Source organism: Hemiscyllium ocellatum, chromosome 3 (assembly GCF_020745735.1).
Source record: "Hemiscyllium ocellatum isolate sHemOce1 chromosome 3, sHemOce1.pat.X.cur, whole genome shotgun sequence".
Classification (NCBI taxonomy): domain Eukaryota; kingdom Metazoa; phylum Chordata; class Chondrichthyes; order Orectolobiformes; family Hemiscylliidae; genus Hemiscyllium; species Hemiscyllium ocellatum.
This window is the reverse complement of record NC_083403.1, coordinates 31,999,050-32,022,801: the sequence shown is the minus strand read 5'-3', so window position 1 is coordinate 32,022,801 and position 23,752 is coordinate 31,999,050. Positions and strand designations below refer to the sequence as shown.

Below are 23,752 nucleotides of genomic sequence, written 5' to 3'. Positions count from 1 at the left end.
CACTTTGAATCTTCCAGAATGGTCTGTGGCCATGTGGAGATGTAAAGTGCAGGGCCACAGGCACCAGCTGGAATTTCTTCAATGCACACCCCTTTGGTTGTAACTGGTTCCCCTTGAACCTTTCTGGTCTCTTTGACCTTGGTTTCCATTATTCTTTGTCGCCAATAGCTGCTGGCTGCTGTTTCATTTCGTTTGGCCAATTTTCTGTTCAGCTCAATTTCTCCAATTGTGAATCAAATTCGAATATCCAATTTTGGGCTCATGGTCACTTGACCAGATGGTGTAACGAGAGAGGGTATGACATTGACTCGAACTGGATATGACAATGTAAAATTTAATTGTGAGTGTGCAGCCAAATAAATACTTTAATGCTGTTTCATGTTGATTAGCTGGGAAATATGCTCACAGTGCATTAGCTGCTGGCTCACCACAGCACTGGATTCATTCTTTAAATGGAACCTTGCTTACTGTGATGAATTAAAGATGTCAGTGCTAAATACTCACCTTCTCTTCATATGCCAAGCTTTATTTGTTTAAAATAAACAATGGTTGCTAACATCCTTACTTTGGTTAATAATTCAGAAAATCGTTTTAATTTCCAGATCCTTGTGAAATGATGGGAAAGAGAAATATCCATCACAAGTTACTTCTAACAGCAAATATCTATTTCCATGGTTTGATCATAATAATTGTCTGCAATAGTTCTATTTCACTCTCGTGCACCCCCCCCCCTCACACACACACACACACACACACACACACACACACACACACACACACACACACACACACACACACACACACACACGGTGTGGCCTTTGCACTGTAGATGTTACACAATCAACACCTGGACTTCTAGGGAAATAAAAGGATGGGGACAAAGGTTAAGGACAAGTGATTAAACCACAATGTTCTGAAGTCTCACAGGACAGGGCAGAATTAAAGGCCAGTTGATCTTTTTCTGCCCACATAGAGTCATCCAGCACAGAAACAGACCGTTCGGTCCAACTAGCCCATGCCAACCACGTTCCCAAACTAAGCCAGTCCCCCTGCCTATGCTTAGTCCATATCCCTACAAGTCCTACTCACTCATAAACTTATCCAAATGACTTTTAAATGTAACTGTTCCTGCATCCACCACTTTCTCTTGTAGTTCATTCCACATACGAAATACTCTGTGTAAACAGGTTGCCCCTCATAGCCTCTTTAAATCTTTCTCTTTAAAAATATGCCCCGTGGTTTTGAACTTCCCCCACCCAAGGAAAAAAGATCCTGTCATCCATCTTATCAATTTTTGTATTCACATATTGTTTCATAAATAATTTGGAATGTAATTATGTACTGCAGTATTATCATAGAAAAGCAGGAGAGAACTTACATTTCTATAGCACCCTTCTTGATCTTAGGATGCCCCAAATTGCCTAGCAGGTAATGCAACACAGATACTGTGCAGTCTTTGTTGTAATGTAGGAAGCGTGGCAGTTAACTTGTATATAGCAATCTCCCACAAACAGAAACGAGGTAATGACCTCACAAAGAATTTCATTTGATTAGTGTTGGCCAAGGGATAAATAATAACCAGGATACCAGGAGAAACTCATCTGTATTCCTTTGAATGGTGCTGTGGTATCCTTCCGGAACACTCAAAAGATTTTTGGTTTATTGGTTTATGCACAACACAACACAGCACCTCCAACAGTCCAGCACTCTTGTATTTTGTAAGAAAATCGTCATATGCTTTTTAACCACAAAATCATTCTAAACTAAATGGTTCAATGTGTTTGGCAAAAAAAATACTCGACAACATTTCATATAGATGCATTGGAAGATCCATATGCCAACAGTGCTCGGCATAATTTCACCTGATCGAATCTAACTGGAATCATTCATGACTCAAAAAATAGCATTATATTTAATATTATATGTAGGAATTGTGAGGTTATTAACTTTTCTTATGCTGTAGATTTAAGAAGCCATGTACAGACTATGAAATTATGCTGCTTTAATGCTATAAAGAGAAGTTTATGAATGATTATTGCTGGGATATAATTTGAAATTCTACTTTGCGCCAGTCTCATGGGTCATTATGTTAAAGACAAACGATTCTGTTCTTCCCTGAATTTCAGAATAACTGGGTTCTAGAATTTGTGTAGGAACCCATTACTTACATCAAAATTACTTTTAAAAACCTGCACAGTTTAACCCTCTCCAGTCCAGAATGGTGTGACAGTCATTTCCCAATTTCATAATTTTATGGACTATAGAATCATGTTCGTGTACTCAATCACAAATGTTCCAACAATGAAATCGCATAAGTATAAATATTTCCTGGAAGTATACAACAGTAATAAAACTTTAATAACAATGCAAAAAGCAGTAATAAGCAAAGTTTTACTGATGAAAATATTGTCACTCGCAAAGTATTCTACTAATATTCTGCAGTAAGATGCTTGTGTGTGCGCAACAAAAAATCTGGACAACTGATGTTTCCAAATAATAGCCTTCTGGATTGGAGAGGTTACAGTCTATGTATTCTGATTCAGGAGATGATGCAGGGTGCTGCGGCAGGAATGGAATGAGTTGCATTGGGCAAGTCGTCCCACAGTGATGATACTTTTCCTCATGATGTTTTGCATGCTTTTTTTTTGTGTTTCAGATGATGAAATGATAAATGTGCAAATAGTCTGTGCTTGGTGCCAGAAGCTGGGAATTAAGCGTTATTCCCTCAGCATGGGGAGCGAGGTGAAATGTTTCTGCAGTGAGAAGTGTTTTGCAGCTTGCAGACGGGCTTATTTCAAGCGTAACAAGGTAAGAAGTAAACCTGAGAAGAGAGCTTCTCCCAACAATTGATATTCACTTCACATTGTTCTCGGGCAATTCCGAGTCCATCGGTACAAGTTGTTTACATGGGATGGGGGGTGCAAAGAGGGATTCATTACCATCAGAATCAACCCTTTGAGGACTGCAACAGTAATTCTGCACTAGATTTTGTGTTTTGATTTTCATGTTTTGTGTGATTTCTTCTGCCCTCCTGTTCCACTGGTGGTGCTTGCTTTTTAACAAGCACACTGCTCTGGTCTTGAAGGTTTAAAGGAGCTGGTCTGGAAAGGCAAAGGTGGACAGCATCAACTTTTACCCATCCTGCTTCCCCTCCCACCCACCCCACCCCAACGCCCCACCCCAATACCCCATCCCACCCCAACACCCCCTCTTAAACTCCCTGCTGTACCCTGGGAAAGCTTGGCTCAAGATGGGGAGAAAAATATCCATCAGGCAGTTTAGAAAGCAAATTCTGTGCTTGCATTGCTATTCCCTTTCACTCGAAATAAAGCTGCTGAGTACCTCGACTTGCAAACTGTCTGCTGCTTCACTGTAGATGAATGGGTGCTATAAATTAAAGACTGTTTTATATTTCCATACATTGCTGACATTCTGCTGAATTTAGGATTGGAATTTGACAGGCAATCATGTTGTGATTATTTGTGTTACATGCACCTTTTTTTTGGGAAATTGTAAAGGATACTCATTGCTCAAAGGAGTTAAATGTTGATTCATGAATTCACAGTAATAGTCTGATGAGCACCATTGCATCAATCTTGCGTTCATCAGTATCTGTCCAAACTTTCCTGCTGAAAGAGCTGCTAGTTTCTAGAAATGAAACTGTCCTTCATGTTTGTATAAAAGGTCTGTGTGGAAATATTGGTGTCACCTACATGTGAAATATAATTAAGCAAAGAGAGTGGAGAAAGTGCTGTTTATTTCAAAAGATTGATGTACAGTGGAGGGGTTCCTTTAAGTGGGTTATTAATTTTAATATTTAATCCAGCTCATGAGGATTTCCAGAAGTCAATAACTGTGAATCACTCAACTAAATGTGTGACATTAGTGCAATCTCACAAAAATAACAGACACAGTGATAAATATAAATGTATTCAAAATGCTTGCAAGTTAATTCTGATTTCACCACTCTGTCTCAATTGTTGGCTTAAAACGGGTTCACATTGACTTTTCTTTGACCATCAATGAGCTCCTATTTGGTTCAGTAACTAAACAGGCAGGCCCAAAATTCCAACATTGCAAAACTAAATGTGATTATGATTTTTGCCTTTAAACATCAAATTGCTATGACAGTCAACTGCATCCTGTTAAACTTAATGCACCAAGTTTTGATTTACCTAGACAATGTAGATTCATGAACTTTTGTTGGCTGTGGGTTATGGATGCTTTCAGAAGCTTGTTGTAACAACCAGGAAAGAGGGGGGCTTTTTACTTTTCACTTGGAAAGTTTGCCAGCAACTTGCTGAAAGGCACTTGTCTAGATTTGCAGTAGTACCACAACTCCTTTGCTCTCACATATCTTTCAGTGCCTGTGATGGAAGTGTGCACCATTTGTTCTGTGGCTTGTTCACTGTTCACTGCTGAATTGGAAAATATAGCTCTGAAATAATGACGCAGCATTATCATGCAAATGTTTTTTTTCTTCAATGCATGCCCTGTACCTTGCTGATTTCATTGCTTGTATATTGCTTCAAAGAATGGAAGTTGTCTTGGTCTGTAACAGTTTCAGTTTTGGGGTACTTTCTTTGCAAACTGATACTTTTGTTGAATGGGGAGTGATGGCAGTGAAGTACAGTGCTTTTTAAGAGTGTTTATAAATACCTGTAGTGGTACAGTTGGCATACACATTTTTCTTGTTAGTATTTCACAGCACTAAGTGCAATCAGGCTGAAAATGATTATTTAAAGAAAACCATGTGAGAGAAGATGCCTTTATTTCTCTGAACTTCAAAAGAATCTTCATTCATGGAAGTCTTTTCAAAATGACTTTGGAAATATATTACTGATTTAGAAGTAAATTAGGATTACCTCCTAACAGCTAAATAACTGTTTTCTCAACTCCAGTCAGCTTATGGAATTCTGACTTAGCAGCACTTGGCTTTGTCTTGGATTAAGTGAGCTAGCCAATTCCGTTTAAACTGAATTTTTATGATTTCAGTTGTCTTAGTTTTTTTTAATATTGTTTGCTTGAAAAATATATTTGCTGTCACAGTCATGAGACGAATCATTGCTTCCCAGCATTGCAAATCTTTTGTCAGATTCTTATGTTTTGAATGCTCACATTCTAAAAGAAGAAACCGTGTCTGAGAGGAGACCAGACTGTGTGGGCAACACAGCAGGAACTGCTGACTTACACACACCTTGTCATTTAAAATAACATGTTTAGTGGAGTTTCTGCTTTTGCCACACAGCACTGTAAACACTGTTGCTAATTCAACAAGTTGTGTGCTTTTCAGGGGCTGATTGAGTTGCAGGGCAATCAGGAAAGGGCAGGCGTGATGGAACTAACTAGACAAAAATAAAGAACTGCAGATGCTGGAAATCTGAAACACAAAAATAGCTGGTGAAACTCAGCCAGTCTGGTAAATCTGTAGTGAGAGAAGCAGAGTTAATATTTCGAGTATAGTGACCCTTCTGTTCTGAGCAAGGGACGTATTAGATAGCTCTTTCTTACAGTTGACAAAGGCACAAAAGGTTGAATGGCTTGCTTTTATGATATTTCATCCCATTGTACTGTCAGCTGAGGGAGACTAGATACAAAAGGTAATTTTTCGTGCCCTTGGATTTTCTTTCTTTTAGTAAAGTTGATATCAAGGATCACTTGGAATCTAATGTAGGAAGTAGCTTCCTAAGACATAAATCTGTATCTTTTTCACTTTTTGGAACTTCAATGATATGTAGCCTGCAAATTTAGGAGGTGAGGTACATTAAACTTAACCATTGATCAGCATAACTAAATCATGGGAACATTCAGTACATTGAAAATTAGATTAGATTAGATTACTTACAGTGTGGAAACAGGCCCTTCGGCCCAACAAGTCCACACCGACCCGCCGAAGCGCAACCCACCCATACCCCTACATTTACCCCTTACCTAACACTACGGGCAATTTAGCATGGCCAATTCACCTAACCCGCACATCTTTGGACTGTGGGAGGAAACCAGAGCACCCGGAGGAAACCCACGCAGACACGGGGAGAACGTGCAAACTCCACACAGTCAGTCGCCTGAGTCGGGAATTGAACCCGGGTCTCTGGCACTGTGAGGCAGCAGTGCTAACCACTGTGCCACCGTGCCGCCCAAAAATTACAGCAACAATATCACTGGACACATTAGATGACATGGAAGGGAATGGAATTTGCTTGAGAAGCAAGAATTTCCAAATGAAGTGGGGAAATAACAGAAAAACAGGATGGTACTGGATACACAGGTCAAATGTGACTCTTTGCTGCATCACAAACTTTCGTTCGTGTTTGTGTGAACCTGCTCCTCTCTCCATCCCTCTGTGCAGCTCCAAGTAAAAAAGCTTCATTATGAATGATACAGCTTCATATTTAATATAACCTGAAACAACACAATGTGTAGTTTAACTTCTCTTTCATGTCTTCTAATAGTTCCAGTGGGACCATTCAGATCAGGGATCACATCCTATTGATGTCAGTGGGAAGTAATAATGGAAGAGGATGAGTAAAAAAGGAAGGGTTGCTGAATGGCTTGTTTACCTCATGATTTGTAACTCTCAATCTTGTTTAGCTGGAGAATACTCAACACGTTATTTATCCAAGTCTGTGTAAGCATTAATATTGAGTGTAGTTGTGCCACTTAAAAAAAGAACACACACACCCAGGATCGGATTACTGAGAATATTGAAGCTGTTGAATTTGTGTTGACTGATGTGACTTTTGTGGTCAATCAGTTTAATGCTGACATTAGCAGCAAAAACAAATGAAACTAAGTGGTCTTTAGCTGATGTGCAGGCTAGTGGATATTGCAACAGGATTTTGAAGATTCCCTTCAGTGTCTGAAACTGCCTCACTTTCCAATTCTATAGGACCTATATGTACTGTCGGTAGGTATGGGCTGAGCACAGCTGTTGACATCCTAGGCTTGTATGTGCATCCTCTGAGCTTCATTTAACACAGCTGCCCATTAGTGTTAAGGAAGCAGTTACTAGCAGAGACCAATTAGTCACATGATTTTAATTAATTAAAATGACTCTAGCATCTGCTATCCTGTTTTATTTTTGACAAGTTTATAAGAAAATCCCTGCTGCTGTTTAATTCTTATGGAAATGCTAAACACATTCTGGGTTGTGAGCTAAGGAGACCATCGCTGGTGTGCACCCGTGCAGACAGGAAACTTGGTTTTCTCCTTGTCTCTCACTGTCTCAGCCACAGCTATAGCCAGTCATTGATTTGTTCTTGAGAATAGTACTTTTCCAGCAAGACACCTTTCAGGTTCTTTCTCTTCAAGAGCATGGTGAGCATTCTCTAACCACAGTTGTGAGCTCTCTTCAGCTTTTGTCTAAGCAGAGTACAGTATGGATGGCCCAACTTTGGGGAATTATAACCAATATCCCACTTACATCCAGACAGAGGTTCACAGACTGCACTTATCAAACTCTCTGTGAAAAAGCAGCTGTCTTATAACTATAACCAGTTTTGTCAGCTCAAATACAATATTAATAAGTTATTTAGAAATGGTAGAAAAGGAAATCCAATCAATGAATCTGCATTTCTTGAAATCAGGCAGTTACTAAGTATCCACACCAAGATTTCTTCAGCTGATTGCATTGTTTCTTGAAGTTGAATAGAAAAGGGTTTCACAAATCTTTAGTATGGTGCATTAATGGAAGCATCAGAGTGTAAAACAAGCAGGAGTTTATACATGCACACAAGTGTGTGGATCAAACAAATACTTCTGCTGTCAGTGGGAAAGGAACAAAACACAGCAAGTAGAAGGAGGGAAGATTGAACGCCACTTGACCTAACACCATGTTGAGCTTCCAGTTTATTTTCTAACTATTCCCATGTAACCTCTGTGCACTTGGGGGTAGCAGAAGCAGAAGCCTGTACAAAGTGCACCAAGGAATTGTTCCCCATTTCATCACCAAACTCCTCATCTTCTTTGGCTGGGGGGGGTTTGGATTTCAGGAGGGGAAATGTATTGTGAAATTGTCAATCCTTAACTCTGCCCAATTGATTTCTTAGGATTCCCTGGATTTTCAAGTCTGTTTCTTTTTCTCTGTCTGTTATTTAAAAAGCTGACTGCTATATGAAAGAAATCACCCTGTCAAAAATCAGCCTGCAACGTTAGAATTTTAAACTTTAAGTCCCTTTGAAAAGATTATATTGTCTCGTTTATTTTATTATTGTTTAACGTTTAATTTCTTTTTCATGTCTTTGGTCCCACTGGAGATATTAGAATCAGTGGAGCAAAATGGATCAGGGATCACATCCTTTTGATATCAGTGGGAAGTAAGGGAGACAATGTAAGAGGTAGTTTTAAAAAGCCATAATGAATCAGTGCTGCACATTCTTTACAGGTTTAGTATTCAGTTCCATCTGACATGTTTAATACAGTTCTTATTGTCTTCTGAGTTTGGAGTCAGAGGACTATACCTAGATTACAGTCAGTTGACGTAATGATATACGTGATCCAAATTACTAATACTTTCCTCAAAAGTGGATCTTTTTTGCAAAATTCCATAGCTCATTTTTTTTGGAAAGAATAAAACTTTTGATTTTGATTTAAAGCAGGATGTTTGCAAGTAAATTGATATAGTGTTTGAAACCAAGGTCAGTTGACAATGAGATCCTTGATTTGGAGCCCTGGCTGACAGATGTAAACAGGAGATTCAGGGCATCTCCTTCTAGGGACTCGATCTGAGCTGTACCATACACACATAAATAAAGAATAACACTGGCAGCATGTACCAGACCATAGTCCGTCTCTTGAACCCAGAGTGTCTAAGGAGGATTTTCTCCTCCTCTTCAGGTGGTAACAGTGTCAAAGCTGCATCCATCTTGGATTTTGAGGTTTCTACAACACTTGACGGAGGGGGATAACCTGCAGTTTCTGACAGCCTTCCTGACTGCTCTGAGGGGCCCAGTATGCTTTGCTTCATGCCTCCTCTACATGAGAGACATAATTTACTTCAGTGGACTAAGTCTGGTGTCAAGCATGGAAATGGCCCAGCATGGGTACAATGCGAGATCAAGACGAGGTCAGGACCCATGACATCAACGTTCGCGTAGGTGAGGTGGTTCTGAACAAACGTGGATTATCTGAAAGCAATTACCTAGCAAATGGGACAGGAGCAAAACATTCCTGGCCCTCACAACAGCAGGAAAGGCCTGTCAGAAACCATGGACTCTCCCCCTCTGTTTAGCGACGAAGAAACCTGAGCGTTCGAGATGGCTGCAGCCTCGATACTGTTACCTCATGAAGAAGAGGAGGAAACTCTCCTGGATTGCTCTAGGCACAGGAGACGGGTTACGATCCAGTACACGCTGCCCGTGTCTCTGCCAGAGTCAGAGGAACCCAGCCTGGGGTGAAAACATCCCAGGAGAAGCTACAAGAGAGACAACAGGTGTATACCCCTGGACGTTTGGGGAGGGGTGGGGGTGAGGGTGTAGTGATTTGGAACGACTATGAGATCCCTGATTGGGGTTTTTCACCTGGGCCAATCGGGGTGCTCTGTGTGACAAATATAACGAGGAGATTCAGAGGGTCTTCTCAGTCTAGGGACTGGTCCTGAGCTGCTGGTCAGAGATCATGTACTCTCCACATGCAAGTAAAGGGTAACTTGGGCACGGGACACTAGCAGTTATTTCTGTTAATGTTCTTAAAAACAAGATAATAGCATTCAGATTACTTGTTGCTCTTAACCAATTTACGTGCCCATGGGAATAACAATTTTCCAAGTTTCCTGAGTTTATTAAGATATAAACTCTCACTCTGAGATTAGAATTAGATTCCCTACAGTATGGAAACAGGCCCTTTGGCCCAACAAATCCATACTGACCCTCTGAAGAATAACCCACTTAGACCTATTCCCCATATTTACCCACGACTATCGGCAATTTGGCATGATCAATTCACCTAACTTACACATCTTTGGATTTGATGTTGAAATGTGCCACACTGTTCTTATAATAAGACTATTGACGCATCAGGACTGCTATTAGGGTTATTACAAAACTTAATACAAAACTAGATAGACGCTTTCCAGGTAACATTTAAGGGAAAAATATTTTAATTTTGCTTTCACAAATGAAAATGAATGAGGAAGAGTTACCTTGACTTATCTTCAATTTCAATTGTTTCTTAAATAATTTTTCACTTTTCCCTCTACTGCTTTCCTTGAAAATTCCATTGAATGTACTGATTGCTCTGTAAAATCAAACTTCCTAACATCAGTCCAAATGTGGACTTTAATAACTTTGAATCTGTGTTCCCTGCTCTATTTTCACAATTCAAGCATTCTCTATCGCAATGCCTCCACCAATCAGAGTCCATGTGTCAATCAGCCTCTACTCTCTTCTCATGCAGAATAAATTGTAGTTTCCTTCTGAAGTTTGGTGTTCTTGCAGTTCAGTTTTGATAATTGTAAGATGAAATGCTTCGAGAGTATGTTTCTTTTTCACCAATATTCAATTTTGTAATTTCGTTTAATGATCTACCTTTTCTATGTATATGCTATTTTATATTATTTAATACCTTTCCCTCTTCTGACAACTCAGTTTTTAACATCTAGGATCAGCCTTGTGAGCCTTTTCTGAGCCACCTCTGATGTTTGGATGTAGTCACTTTGTGTCATTTACCTCTATATTTGACATAGTGCTCAGGGTGTAGGTTGACTGAAGGACTGCACAGTTGAGCATGACTTTCTGTCTTCAACTTTCTGTCTTCTTGTTTTGATTAACTTTAACTTTATCTCGTCAGCATTTTAAATTACTTTATTTTCAAAAAACTACATACTTTATTTGTGTCTTCCCCTGATTTGGAGATGGGACCAGCATGTGGGGAAAAGATGTTGGATATTAATCAGGTGGAAAATAACCTCGAGAAATTTAAGCAAAAGAAAGTGCAATGTTTGAAGGTTCATGTGGCCGTGTCAGAACAGGGCAATGAGTAAACTTATCATCAGTCAGAGAACCTGATCCTGACTGAACAAGTGGACTCACAGGATTCTAAGATTTGATCCTAATGAAAACAGAATGTTAGTCTGACTTGTATTGGTTAGGGCTCAGCAGTTTTAGTTATGAACATCTGTCATTACTGGAAAGGAAAATCAAAACTTAAAGGCGGATAATTTGCCATACTGTTGTTATAACTGTTAACAAATTCTCTTGGTTGAAATGTACTTCCACAGATGACTGCATCTTCTCTGCAAATTTTAACCCTTTGAGTACTGAGTATCCTTTGCAGTTTACAAAATCCAATTAGCTTTTGTGTTTTACAGCATCCTGCTCCCCACCAAAACAAATTTCCGTAAATTCCGAATGTAGTGAATTGGAAAAATGTTCGCAACTTGTAGAATGTTTTCTTAATCCGAGTTATTGCAACCTTGAGTACTTTTTTCCTCTTGATTGTTTGCATTGGTGCAGAAATGCTACTGCAGTCCTCAAAGAGTTAAAGAGAAGGTCTCTGTTTCCTCTCTGGCATGTTGCTATTGACCTTGAAATCCAGCAACAGAGATCTTACATTTTAAGTTTGAACTATCAAGTTGGACTATAACTAAGATTTGGAGCTTTTCAGTGTCAGTTACAGAATGTTTAGATTGACTATTTAATTCAGGTTAGCTCAGCAGTTCAGTTAAATATCACACATGAGTCAAAGTTCACCTCATTCATGTTGTTCAGATCTGCAGGACTGTGGTTCATAACTATCGAAGGTTAACTACTTGAGGAAATCACTAGAGTTTCCTCTATTTAAAAAACAGTCATGGGGCTGGAAGAATCCAGCAAGGCAGGCAGCATCAGCAGGTGGTGAAGTCGACCTTTTGGGTGTGACCTTTCTTCAGGACTGGGGGTGGCAGGGGCAGGGTGGTGAGCTGGGGATAGGTGAACACAGGTAGAGGGTACGACCTGGTTGGTCAGTGGGAGGAATGAATCCAGTAGATGGCAGGGAGGTGTGGAATGGAGGGGGGGGAGGAGGAGGAGGAGGAGGAGGAGGAGCTGGGAAGGGAGGGGAAGGGAGGTTGTTTGAAATTGGATAACTCAGTGTTGAGTTCTGCGGGATGTAGGGTGTCCAGGCAGAAGATGAGGTATGGTTCCTCCAATTTATGGTTTGGTTTGTTGTGACAATGGAGGAGGCCAAGGATGGTCATGTCAGAGAGAGAGTGGGAATGGAAATTAAAATGGGCAGTGACTGGGAGGTCAGGTTGGCCCCAACAAGCCTGGCTGCGATGTTCCGTGAACCATTCCCTAAGTTTACATTTAGTCTCCCCAATGTAGAAAAGTCCACATCAGGAGCTCCTGATGCAGGAAACTAGGTTGAAGAAGTGGCAGGTGAACCTCTGTCTCACCTGGAAGGAACCTGTTTGGGTCCCTGATGGAGGTGAAGGGGGGTCATGTACCAACAGGTTTTGCATCTTTTCCAGTTGCAGGGGAAGGTGTCTGGGGGTTCGGGGGCATTGGTGGTGAATGGCAGGAACCAAGGACTGTTGAAGGGAATGATCCTTGCAAAAGGCAGAGAGGGATGGGGAGGAGAAGATGTTTTTGGTGATGGGGTCTATTTGGAGTTTGCTGCATCAGGTGTTCCCAATGTGGCCTTCAATACATCAAGGAGACCAAACGTAAAATTAGGGAATGGCTCACCGAGCATCACGGCCAGGCTTATAGGAACTGACCAGACCTCCCAGTCACTGCCCATTTTAATTCCCGTTCCCACTCCCTTGCCGCCATGACCATCCTTGGCCTCCTCCATTGTCACAACGAACCAAACCGCAAATTGGAGGAACAACACTTCACCTTCTGCCTGAGCAGCCCACAACCAGTGGGCAGCACAGTGGCACAGTGGTTAGCACTGCTGCCTCACAGCGCCAGAGACCCGGGTTCAATTCCCACCTCAGGCGACACTCTGTGTGGAGTTTGCACATTCTCCCCATGTCTGTGTGGGTTTCCTCCGGTTTCCTCCCACAATCCAAAAATGTGCAGGTTAGGTGAATTGCTAAATTGCTCATAGTGTTAGGTGAAGGGGTAAATGTAGGAGATTGGGTCTGGGTGGGTTATGCTGAATTCGGCGGGTCGGTGTGGACTTGTTGGGCCCAAGGGCCTGTTTCCACAATGTAGGGAATCTAATCTAAAAAAAACCTGGAGGACTCAACATTGAGTTCTCCAATTTCAAATAACCTCCCATCCCAGCCCTTTCCCCTCCATTCCTCTGCTCCCTGCCACCAACCAGGTTCATTCTTCCCATTGACCAACCAGGTCGTACCCTCTCCTGTCTTCACTTATCCCCACCTCACCACCCTGCCCCCATCATCCCCTTTATCTGCAGCTCCCCCCACACCCACCCTCAGTCCTGAAGAAGGGTTACACCCAAAATGTCGACTTCTCCACCTCCTGATGCTGCCTCACTTGCTGTGTTCTTCCAGCTTCTTATTTGTCTACTTTGGATTCCAGCATCTCTGCAGCTTTTTGTCTCTTAAAAAAAAATGCTTGTTTGTCATTTTCCATCCCTTTAGCTGAAATAGTACGGAATCCTATTCAGAATAAATGCTCAGTTCTGTTCCATATAAATATTGAGTTTAAAATGAAGACAAAATTTTTAAAAAGAGCAATGTTGATGGCTTCTTTATTTTACTGATTTCATATAAAAAAAAACGAGACAGGAGTAGGCTACTCAGCCCATCAAAGCTGCTCTGCTATTCAATATGATCACAGCTGATCAGATTTTAACCTCAACTCTAAATGCCTGCAAAGCCCCAATAATCCTTAATTCCCCCAAATAATCAAGAAACTATCTTCCTCTACTTTAAAAACATTTAAAGATTCTACAACCACTGCCTTTAAGGAAGACCAAATATTCCAACCATCAGAGAGAAAAAAAAGATCCTCATCTCTAGGGGCACTGTCACAAATGGGTGACTTTGCTTTTAAACTTGAGCCTCTAGTTCTAGATTCTCACACAAGTGAAAACATCATTTCAACATCCACCTGGTCAAGCCCCTCAATTTCTTGTATTTTTCAATTAAGTCACTCTTCTAAACTCCAGCGGATATCGGCATAGCCTGTTTAGCCTTTCCTCATTCCAACTGTTAGTCAAATGCACCATCTCCAACCTGCTTCCAACACGTTAACATCCTTCTGTCAGTATGGCCACCAATACTGCACACACTTCTCCAGATGTGGTCTCACCAATATAACCCTATTTGACTGAAGCATAACCTCCCTACTGTTGCATTCAATTCCCCTCATAACAAACATAAGAAACGATTGGCTTTCTGATTACTGGCTGTACCTGCATACCAACCTTCTGCATTTCACGCATGAGGACACCCAGATCTCTTTGCATTCTAGAACTCTGCAATGGTTGCTGACATCTGCGGGCACTATGATTATGAGGTCAGTAATTAATCCCACCTCATTGGTTAAAACGAGTTCTAGTATAACCTATGCTCTGGTGGCTACCATAACATGCTGGTTGATGAAATTGTCTTGAACTTTCAATGACTTCCTCATCTAAACCATTTTTCCCCATCTGGTTTTCTACTATGCATGTGGCTTAAAATATCCCATGATAATCATTGTATCCTTTTGACAAAATCCTATTATTTCCTCTTCGATACTTTGTCCTACCATATAGTTACTGTTAGGAGGACTGTCGATAATTGTCCCAGATGACCTCTTTCCAGTTTCGTTCCCCATCTCTACACAGCCTGTTTCTATATCATTGCTTCCTGAATTTCAATCATCCCTCTCTTTTGCCAAAATTATCTATAATTAACAGAGCCACTAATCCACTCTTTTATAGATTCCTGTCTTTCCTAAATGTCACATACTCTTAAATATTCAGGTCCCAATCCAAGTCATCCTGCAGCCATATGTCAGTGATGACCACTAGATTGTATTTATTTACCTCAATTTGCACTACTATCTGCTTTGATTCAAATGCCTTAAGTTTTGACCTTTCATTTTTGTAATCTCTCTTCATATTTCTGATCTACTCATGGATATGTATACTTTGTCATTGCCAGTTATGATCTGTTTATTATTTTCCATATTAATTCCTTCCTCTGTTGCTTTCCTGTTTGATTCACCACAACTTTCCAAATGTAGGCCCTTGCCCTACTCTTAAGTTGAAAACCTCCTCTACTTCCCAAGTTACGTGGTTCACAAGAACACCAGACCAGGTATGGTTCCAGTAGGAGACTGTCATCTTTCCCCAGATCATGCTTTCCCCAGTATTGATGCCAGTGCCCCATCAACTGGAACCCCTCATCACTCTCCCTCATTTGTCTTTCAGCCGTGCATTCATCTCTTTCACCTTGTTTACCCAATGCCAATTTGAATGAGGCTGAGGTAATAATCCAAACATTATTACCTTTGAGGTGTTGCTTCTTAATTTGGTGCCTAGTTCTTCTTGCTGACTATGCAGAACCTGATGAAGGGCTTCTGCCCAAAATGTTGATTTTCCTGCTCCTCGAATGCTGCCTGACCTGCTGTGCTTTTCCAGCACCACTCTAATCTTGTCTCTGATCTCCAGCATCTGCAGTCCTCACTTTCACCTATGCAGAACCTCTTTCCTAATTCGAACTATGTTATTGGTGCATACATAGACCAGGACATTTGGATCTAACCCATCCCATTGCAAGTTCTTCTCCAGCCCAGAGCAGATATTCTGAAACCAGGCACCAGACAGACCACACAGTCATCAGGACTCTCACTCCTTGCTCCAGAGAACAGTCTCAAACCTCCTGACTATGCTGGCCCCCATTACCATTACATTCCCTTTGTCAGCCCCCTGCTTGGATGCTTTCCTGTACCACAGTTCCATGATCATTTAGCCTATCCATCCCAAAGCAGCTCCGCCCCTCCCCCCCCTCCCCCCCCAAAACCCCTCACCACCTGCAAGCTTCAGGAACCTCAAACCTGTTGACCCAAGTGCAGAGGCTGACACTCCTATCCTCTGGGTCTCTCACTTGCAGAGAACAACCTACGTATTTACATGTATGTTAATGATCACTGGCCATATCCAAACACAATGTCCTACGAGATATTCAAACAATCCAAGTAACCATCCCCATCCCAGGTACATTGCAGTGTCCGTTATTCAATGTCCAGCTCATAAACCCTGAGCCAAACTTCAAACACTTACCCTGATATATCTACCTGAACATTGGATAATATTACGAAGTGCTAATTGATGATCATTTTAAAATCCAACTACTTAATCCAATACTAAGAGCAGCATTAGATCTGTCTCTCTTTCCAAACTGTGAACCCCCCCACCCACCACAAACGTTTGTCTTCTCCTTTCCATTTTTGCTGTGCTTATGTACCTTTAGTGCATTTGTGTATTTGATCGATGTCGTTCTTTTTCTTTCTTCTTTCCATTTTGCTTTCTATCTCTATGTCACTATCTTCTTGGAAATGTACGGGTTACTCTCTTCGTGTGGCTGCTTATGTCTCTTTTCCTTTCATCGCTGACATTTTCCCTGCCTGTTAATGTCTTTCTCTCTTTCATCCTCTCCTTTCTTCCTTGCTCTCACATTTGCACTCAATTCCTGCCCTATCCTGTACAAGTGGGAAGTTCTGAAATTGGAGGATAACTATGGAGAGTCAGATGTAGACTTCGTGTTTCCTGGCATCCAGTGTCAACTTGTAACTATGCTCAATTCCAAAACTGAGGGGTTGTTGTTTGATGGGGATACGGATGGAGTGGGAGTGAGGGCCGGAGGGGAAAGGAACATGGATGGGGGTGGATTTCCCCTTCACAGCAGCCCCTTTGTCCCGTTCACAGGCACATTCTCCATCCAATCCCCACACCCAGCTCCTGCTCCCCATTCACAGCAGCACCCATTTGAATACACAAATATAAGCAGTGCATTATGCGCTTTTATGTCAATAGACACACCCTTTTCTTAGTGTTTTTATTAGCACCTGAGACTAAAATATGCAAAAGGCACTTTGTATGTTTCTGTTTCATGTTCTCGGTGTCCCAAATGCTACTTCAATCTCTGAGCCTGACCCTTTTGTATTTGCCAAGGCCAATATTTATTGTCTGTCCCTAATTGGCCCTTGAACTGAATGGCTTCCAGACAACCACATTGCTGTAGGTGTGTCGGCCAGACCAAGTAAGGACGGCAGATTTCTTCCCCTGGACGGCATTAGAAAAGCAGGTGGGTTTTCACAAGAATAGCCATTAGCTTTAAATTCTGAGCCTCCCCCTCCCATTATTGAATTCACCCCACTGCTGCAGTGGAATTCAGACCCATGTCCCCAGAGCATTGGCCAGGAATCTTGATTCCTAATCCAGCAACATTACCACCATACCACTGCCTCTCCCAGGCACTGGGAACTCCATTGAGCAGAGCGTTGCGCTGTCTTCTTGCTGCCAACATTTTTATCACTCCAGATTTTATTTTTAAAAGTGGACAGTGCAGTGAACATTGATTACAGATGAAGACCTCCACCACTTTTATGACCCTGGATAAAGGTCAGACACCAGTACTTTGCACTCAGTTATTATTAAAATTAAGAAACCTGTGTGCTTGGGATTAGGGCTGCTGGCTGTAACTGTGCACATTGCATATGTTTGTTATCATTGTCTCAATAACCACTTCTTGTCAGCATAACCGTGCAATTTGCATGCAGCCTGAAACCCATTTCCTACGGAATTCAACACGTTTGCAGGTTGTCAGTATGGGTCTCTTGGCTTTCAGCATTAGGGCTTTATTGGTTTTTCTGCAGGCCACTGAGCAGCCTTGAAACAGAATGAAGCAGAACACTACCTGTAAGACCACAACATACACCTAAATATAACACTACCAGAATTCCTGTAACTGCAATAGATTAAGCCTAACCCAATCTCACTACTGAAATGAGTGTAAGGTGAAAAGTTGGAGAGATAAAGTATAACAAAATAAAAAGACCTTTAATAATGGCAAACAACAATCCCACGCTGACCGTAAGCCAGTATAATGCAAATCATGTACTTGTTTTTGTTCTTTTCTTAATAGTTGGTTGTTCATATTTTTGGCATTTCTCTTAACCCCTGAAAAATCAGTATCAGTTAAAATGAGCAGAAGAGACCCAAAACGTTTTTAACTCTTTGATTCCCCATTTTCCCCATCCCTGCTTTCAAGGCAGCAACTGTGTCTGTTGGGGGTTGGTAAATGGACAGTTTTACAATAAGGTTTTAAACTAAAAACAAAATACTTTTGAGTAGATGACAAGTCGTTGCATGCAAGGGTATTACAAACAGACAAACCACAGTCCTTGCATTTCCATATTTCAGAGTTAGTGTTGACTTTTGTAGAGGCTGGTGGTACCCCATTTTGGTGGAATTCCAAAAGCCCTTGGCTGTTGCACTAGATTCACCACTGAGTTAGGAAAACGAACACTTGACATACTACACACAGGTCTCCTAAGATGTTAGTACCTTTATAACTCTGACTGTAGTGTGAGTTGTGGTGAATAGAATCGATTAGGTAAACCATGTGTAGATCAAGAGATGCAACCTTTATTACAGATTGTCTGTGCTATGCAACATGTAATTGCAGCAATAAAAATGCTCCATATTGAATTTGCCAAGATTTGTTTACAAGTTTTCACAATGAGGAAATGAATTGGTGTAAGTACTTTTCCATGCATGTGAATAGACAGCTTTTTCAGCTTTCACTCATTAAACATAGGACCAAGCTAAACATAGGTTCCAAGTCAGCTGTGATTTGGTGATGTTGGGAATGTTTTTCCTTCATTTTTAATAGTTACAAGTGAATGTTGTATTTGTGAACGTTTGATAAAGTTTCTACATATTTACCTTGTATTTATATCATTTCATGTGATGCGGCCAGAGTATACCATTTACTGCGGAAGGTTGGCCGTTTGAAAGTAGTCCTGCATCTCATCGTGTTCAACAGGTGATATTCAATGATCACTTTGATAATATAGAAATAGTTTTAAGTCTTTAAAAATGTGACTGAGCATTTGTTAACTTAGTCATTAATGTGAAAGAAATTGTTCTTAAATCAAGGCCATATCAGCCTCTGCTTAAAATTAAATATCTGCTTCTTTGTGCAAGTGATTGTCTCCAGTCTGAGGGATAACAAGTGCACTACGTGATTTATAACTGATGAAAATCTGACGCTTGCTCCCTGGCCTGAATCAACGTAGCTGTATTCAGCTGAGCCGGAGGTAGTTGCAGCCAAGGTTCTGGGCTGCAGTGAGAATAGAGTCAGCCAGGGTCTCACTGCCCAGTGACCTCTGTTGGTAAGAGATGGCAGACAGATGGGGGCAGGACACCCAACAATGACCAGAATGTGGCTCACCCCTGTGGAATGCTTCAGAGATTTAAGTGCCACTTTTTTCAGGAGGAGAATGGAACACAGCAAAAGGTAATTGGCAAAAAATATTTTCTCTCTTTGCTTCAGCAATCAATCTAATAGCTGCAAAGTCCAGTCTACGAACTGAATTGGGAAAATGTTCAGACTGAGTTGGTTTTTTTAATGGAACTTGTTTTGGTGCCTTTACCTTACTTCATTTTGTCTGTCCCTACTCAGCACTAAGTGCCAGAACTGACATAAGACAGATAGTCACTTGGCCCAGTCCTGTGTCAGTGACCTTGGGGGATGTGGCAGTATATATCATTCATTTTTTTCTCTCTCTCTCTCTCTCTCTGTCAATCTCTTTCTGTCATGGATACTTTGATTAATGTCAATAACAAATAATATTTTATTTTTATTCCTATTCATTTCTGAATGTGCTCTGGGAGGGTTATGGTGTTTAATTTTCTTTTAGTGAAACTTTCATGAGTGCACTAGAGGATGTAATTCCCACTGGATATAGTGTAACCAGTTGCAAAAGATCCAAGCACTCTGACTGTGAGACCCCCTGAGAAGGGATTTGTCCAACATTGTAAGTTGCAATCAGTATTTACTGATTGAAATAGGAACTACTGAGCTCACACACCACTGGCTTTCCAGAGCTCTTGCCAAGGCTAAATAGCAAGTTTTGCCACAGTGGGACATTTCCTCTGTGGGCTGAGAGAAGGGGGAGGAGAGAACCAGTGTTAGTTATCATGTTTTTTTTACATGAAAGGCACCTTCCATCCATCTCTTCCCCCCCACCCCAACATATCCATCTCTGCCCTGTCTCCAGGCTGATTGATTATGAAGCAAAACTGACGGCTGACAGTGGTTGACAAACGCTCAAAGTAACAAGGATAAAGAAAAAGAAAATTAAGATAGAAGTGCTTACTGTTGTAATAATATTACTTAGTTTGTAGCACAGAATAATTGTATACAAAATGTATCTCCATGGAAAAATTGCTTTTTTTTTCGAGCTTACAGAAGCTACTTTACATCTGAATTCTGACTGTACCTCGCCCCTTTTCTGTGACATACTGGCTCACTTATACAGTGCAGATGAAATGGTGGCTCCATGCCAGGAACTCATCATATTTATGGACTGCAGAACGGAATGAGTGTAATTATATGCGTACCATATGTGAATGAGGCAGCTAACCAGTGATCTTCCGGATGATGAGAGGGACTCAACAGGGATTAGGTGAAATGATTATAGGAACAAGTGCAAATGTCAGCTAAGTGAACATGCTAATGAGCGTGTCACTGGTGAATCTCTCGTCGTGTGACTCTCATCCTCTGGTCTTCACTCAAAATTAACATGCAGTGTTGGGGCTAAGAAATCCAGGTTGTGTTGTTTTTAAAACCAATTTTTGCATGCAATGTTATGCCCAGTGGCTGCTCAAACCTTTTTACTGTGATTAGATTTTAAGTCATTCTTGTCCACAGCTGTACCACCCACCACAGATTTAAATACACTTGTCTGTGTTTTTTTTTAGACAAAGATTTATCCTTTGAAAGTTGTAAGCCCACCCAGCAGCTGTTCAGAGGAACAATGCAGGTTAACCATTTGGGCTCAGGAAGAACTTACTGCATTGAAAGCGTGTTTTTAAAATTTCATTTGAAAGCTGAGGCAAATTTTTCTCTAGTTTCTCCAGCTGTTCTAGGGGGAGGTGACCACGTTTCTGTCGATGCTACTCAGAACAACTGCTGAGAGCGCGAACGTAAACATTCAGGGCAAGATTCTCCTTCCGTCACCCTCGTCTGCCTCTCATGTTCCCAGAATTGGAAAATATTTTTGTTTTCCAATTCCTAATTCGGAAGTGTGGCAAATCTCCATAGCAACCTAAGTTTTCGAGGAATCCAGGCTATATCAGTCCATCAGCTTTAGTTGGCTGCATGGCCTTGTCACTCAGTCATTTTACAAGCCATGAAGGTTTTTTTATTGTAATATGGGGATAAAAATGGATCCCATTCATCCGCGGGAAATTGAGAAGCAAACATTAAGAGGGAATAATAGGGTTGTGATGGTGGGGGTATTAATTTTCCAAACATAGTCTAGGCCTGCCAAAGGGCTTGGATGGAAAGGAATTAGTCAACTGAGTACAAGAAAATGTTCTTATTCAATGTGGGGTGTACATATGAGAGAAGGTGAAATGCTTAACCTTCTCAGGGCAAGTAATTGAGGTGGCTGTGGGAGATCAGTTTGGGGCAACTGATCTTAACTCTTAGTTTCAAAATAGTTATGGAAAGGATACACCTGATCTAAAAGTTAAAGTTCCATATTGGAGTGAGTCCAGTTTTGATGGGATTATCAACGTTCAAAAGTTGTTTGGAGGAGGCTGTTCTCAGGTAAAGGGATAGGTTGGAAAGTGAGCCTCCAAAAATGAGATAACAAGAGTTCAGAAACAGAATGTTTCTGTTAGAGCAAAGGGCAAATCTGGTAGATGTAGGGATTGTTGGATGACTAGAGAAATGGAGGCTCTGATCAAGAAAACGGAGGCATATATCAGGTATAGACAGCTGGGATAGTTGAAAATGTGTTGCTGGTTAAAGCACAGCAGGTTAGGCAACATCTCAGGAATAGGGGAGATGCTGCCTAACCTGCTGTGCTTTAACCAGCAACACATTTTCAGCTGTGATCTCCAGCATCTGCAGACCTCATTTTTTACTTAGCTGGGATAGTTAGCAGATGACAGCAAAATTGGTGATGTAGTACACTGTGACTTTGACCGGGGTGGGGAGGGGTGAGGGGGCAGTGGGTCATGGAGTGGCAGATGGAGTTTAATTTAGAAAAATGTGAGGTGTTATATTTAGGTAAGACAAATCAGGGCAGGTCTTAATGGTAGGGCCCTGGGATGTGTTGCTGAACAAAGAGACCTTGGAGTATAGGTGCATAATGCCTTGAAAGTGGAGGCCCAGATAGATAGGGTGATGAAGAAGGCATATGGAATGTTTGGTCAGTGCATTGAGTAGAGGAGTTGTGACTGTAAGGACATTGGTGATGTCACTCTTGGAATTGCATGCAATTCTGGTCTCCGTGCTATGGGAAGGAGGTCATGAAACTTGAAAGGGTTCAGAAAAGATTTAGAAGGATTGGAGGGCTTGCCCTATAGGCAGAGACTGAATAGGCTGGGGCATTTTCCCCCTGGAGCATCAGAGGCTGAGGGGTGACCTTCTAGAGGTTTGCAAAACTTGTGAGGGGCATGGATAACGTGAATAGCCAAGATCTTTTTCCCAAAGTCGGGGTGCCTAAAACTATAGGGCATAGGTTTAAGGTGAGAGGCTGGTGTATATATGGAATGAACTGCCAGAGGAAGTGGTGGAGGCTGGATTTAACATTTAAAAGGCATCTGGCTGGATATATGAATAAGAAAGGTTTAGAGGGATATGGGCCTGCTGCTGGAAAATGGGACTAGATCAGTTTAGGATATCTGGTCAGCATGGACGAGTTGGACCAAAGAGTCAGTTTCCGTGCTATGACTCTACATAAATGATACATATTCTGCATTAGAATGTGAGAGTGCTTGGACAAAAATAATCAACCCCATGTTTCCTGCTTTCAAACTCCTGCACAAAGCATTTTTATTGTTAACTCTCCCAAAGCTTTTTCATCCCCTGAAGGGAGAATTGTAGACAAGTGCTTCCCAGTCTCCAGGGGTAATCAAGCACATTCAACAAATTTTCATTTTGATCCTAATGTTGTCCAGGAGCATTAGGGTGGAATTCTATTCCTTTGCCTGTCCTCCCAGGAACCACTGAGCTATGGGGACTTTTTGATTGTCCCTACCTTGCTTTAACCATTCAACACTTTGTCTAAATGTTTTTTTGAAGCAGTTAATAAGTACTCCTTTAACATTGAGTCCTTATTTGCTCTCTGCTCTCTGTCAGTAGACATTTGGTTCTCTTTAGTCTTACTTGAGGCACACTAGAACAATAACAATTTGCATTTATATAGCTTCTTTTATGTAGAAAGATATCTCACAGCACTTTAATGAGTGAAAAAAACGCACTGAGACAAAAGAGGAGGTATTACAGAGGCATCTAAAAGTATGATCACAGTGTTAAGGAGGATCTTGAAGGAAAAACAGTAGGTAGAAAGGTTTATGGTAGAGTGTTGTATTCCTTGAGTATTGTATTATTGAATGAAATCGAGAGTGTGGTGCTGGCAAAGCAGGTCAGACAGCATCCGATGATCAGGAAAATCGACGTTTCTGGCAAAAGCCCTTTCATCAGCAAAAATAGTTGAATGGTAAACTGTGAGCAGAAAGGACTAAGCCCACTAAAAATGGAGGCTGTAATCTCCAAGGTTCAGCAGTTGTTTGGTTAAATGATGAAAGTGGAAAGGATGGAAATCATTCCTTCGTCAAAGTCAGGTTA

At 41.2% G+C, this 23,752-nt stretch overlaps 1 protein-coding gene across 6 annotated transcripts in view; it reads left to right on the top strand.

The window, feature by feature from the left end:
* sobpa (sine oculis binding protein homolog (Drosophila) a) overlaps positions 1-23,752 on the top strand; it is a 433,378-nt gene that overhangs the window by 195,353 nt on the left and 214,273 nt on the right. For 5 of the 6 annotated variants that reach the window (XR_009646484.1, XM_060849365.1, XM_060849357.1 and 2 more), the window contains exons 4-5: positions 2,657-2,808; positions 18,866-18,931. Coding sequence is in view for 5 of the 6 variants with exons in the window: in XM_060849365.1 (XP_060705348.1) it covers positions 2,657-2,808; positions 18,866-18,931 (218 nt within the window). In the remaining variant the exon portion in view is untranslated. The remainder of the gene's footprint in view (positions 1-2,656; positions 2,809-18,865; positions 18,932-23,752) is intronic. The other variant, XM_060849379.1, reaches the window with a different exon arrangement.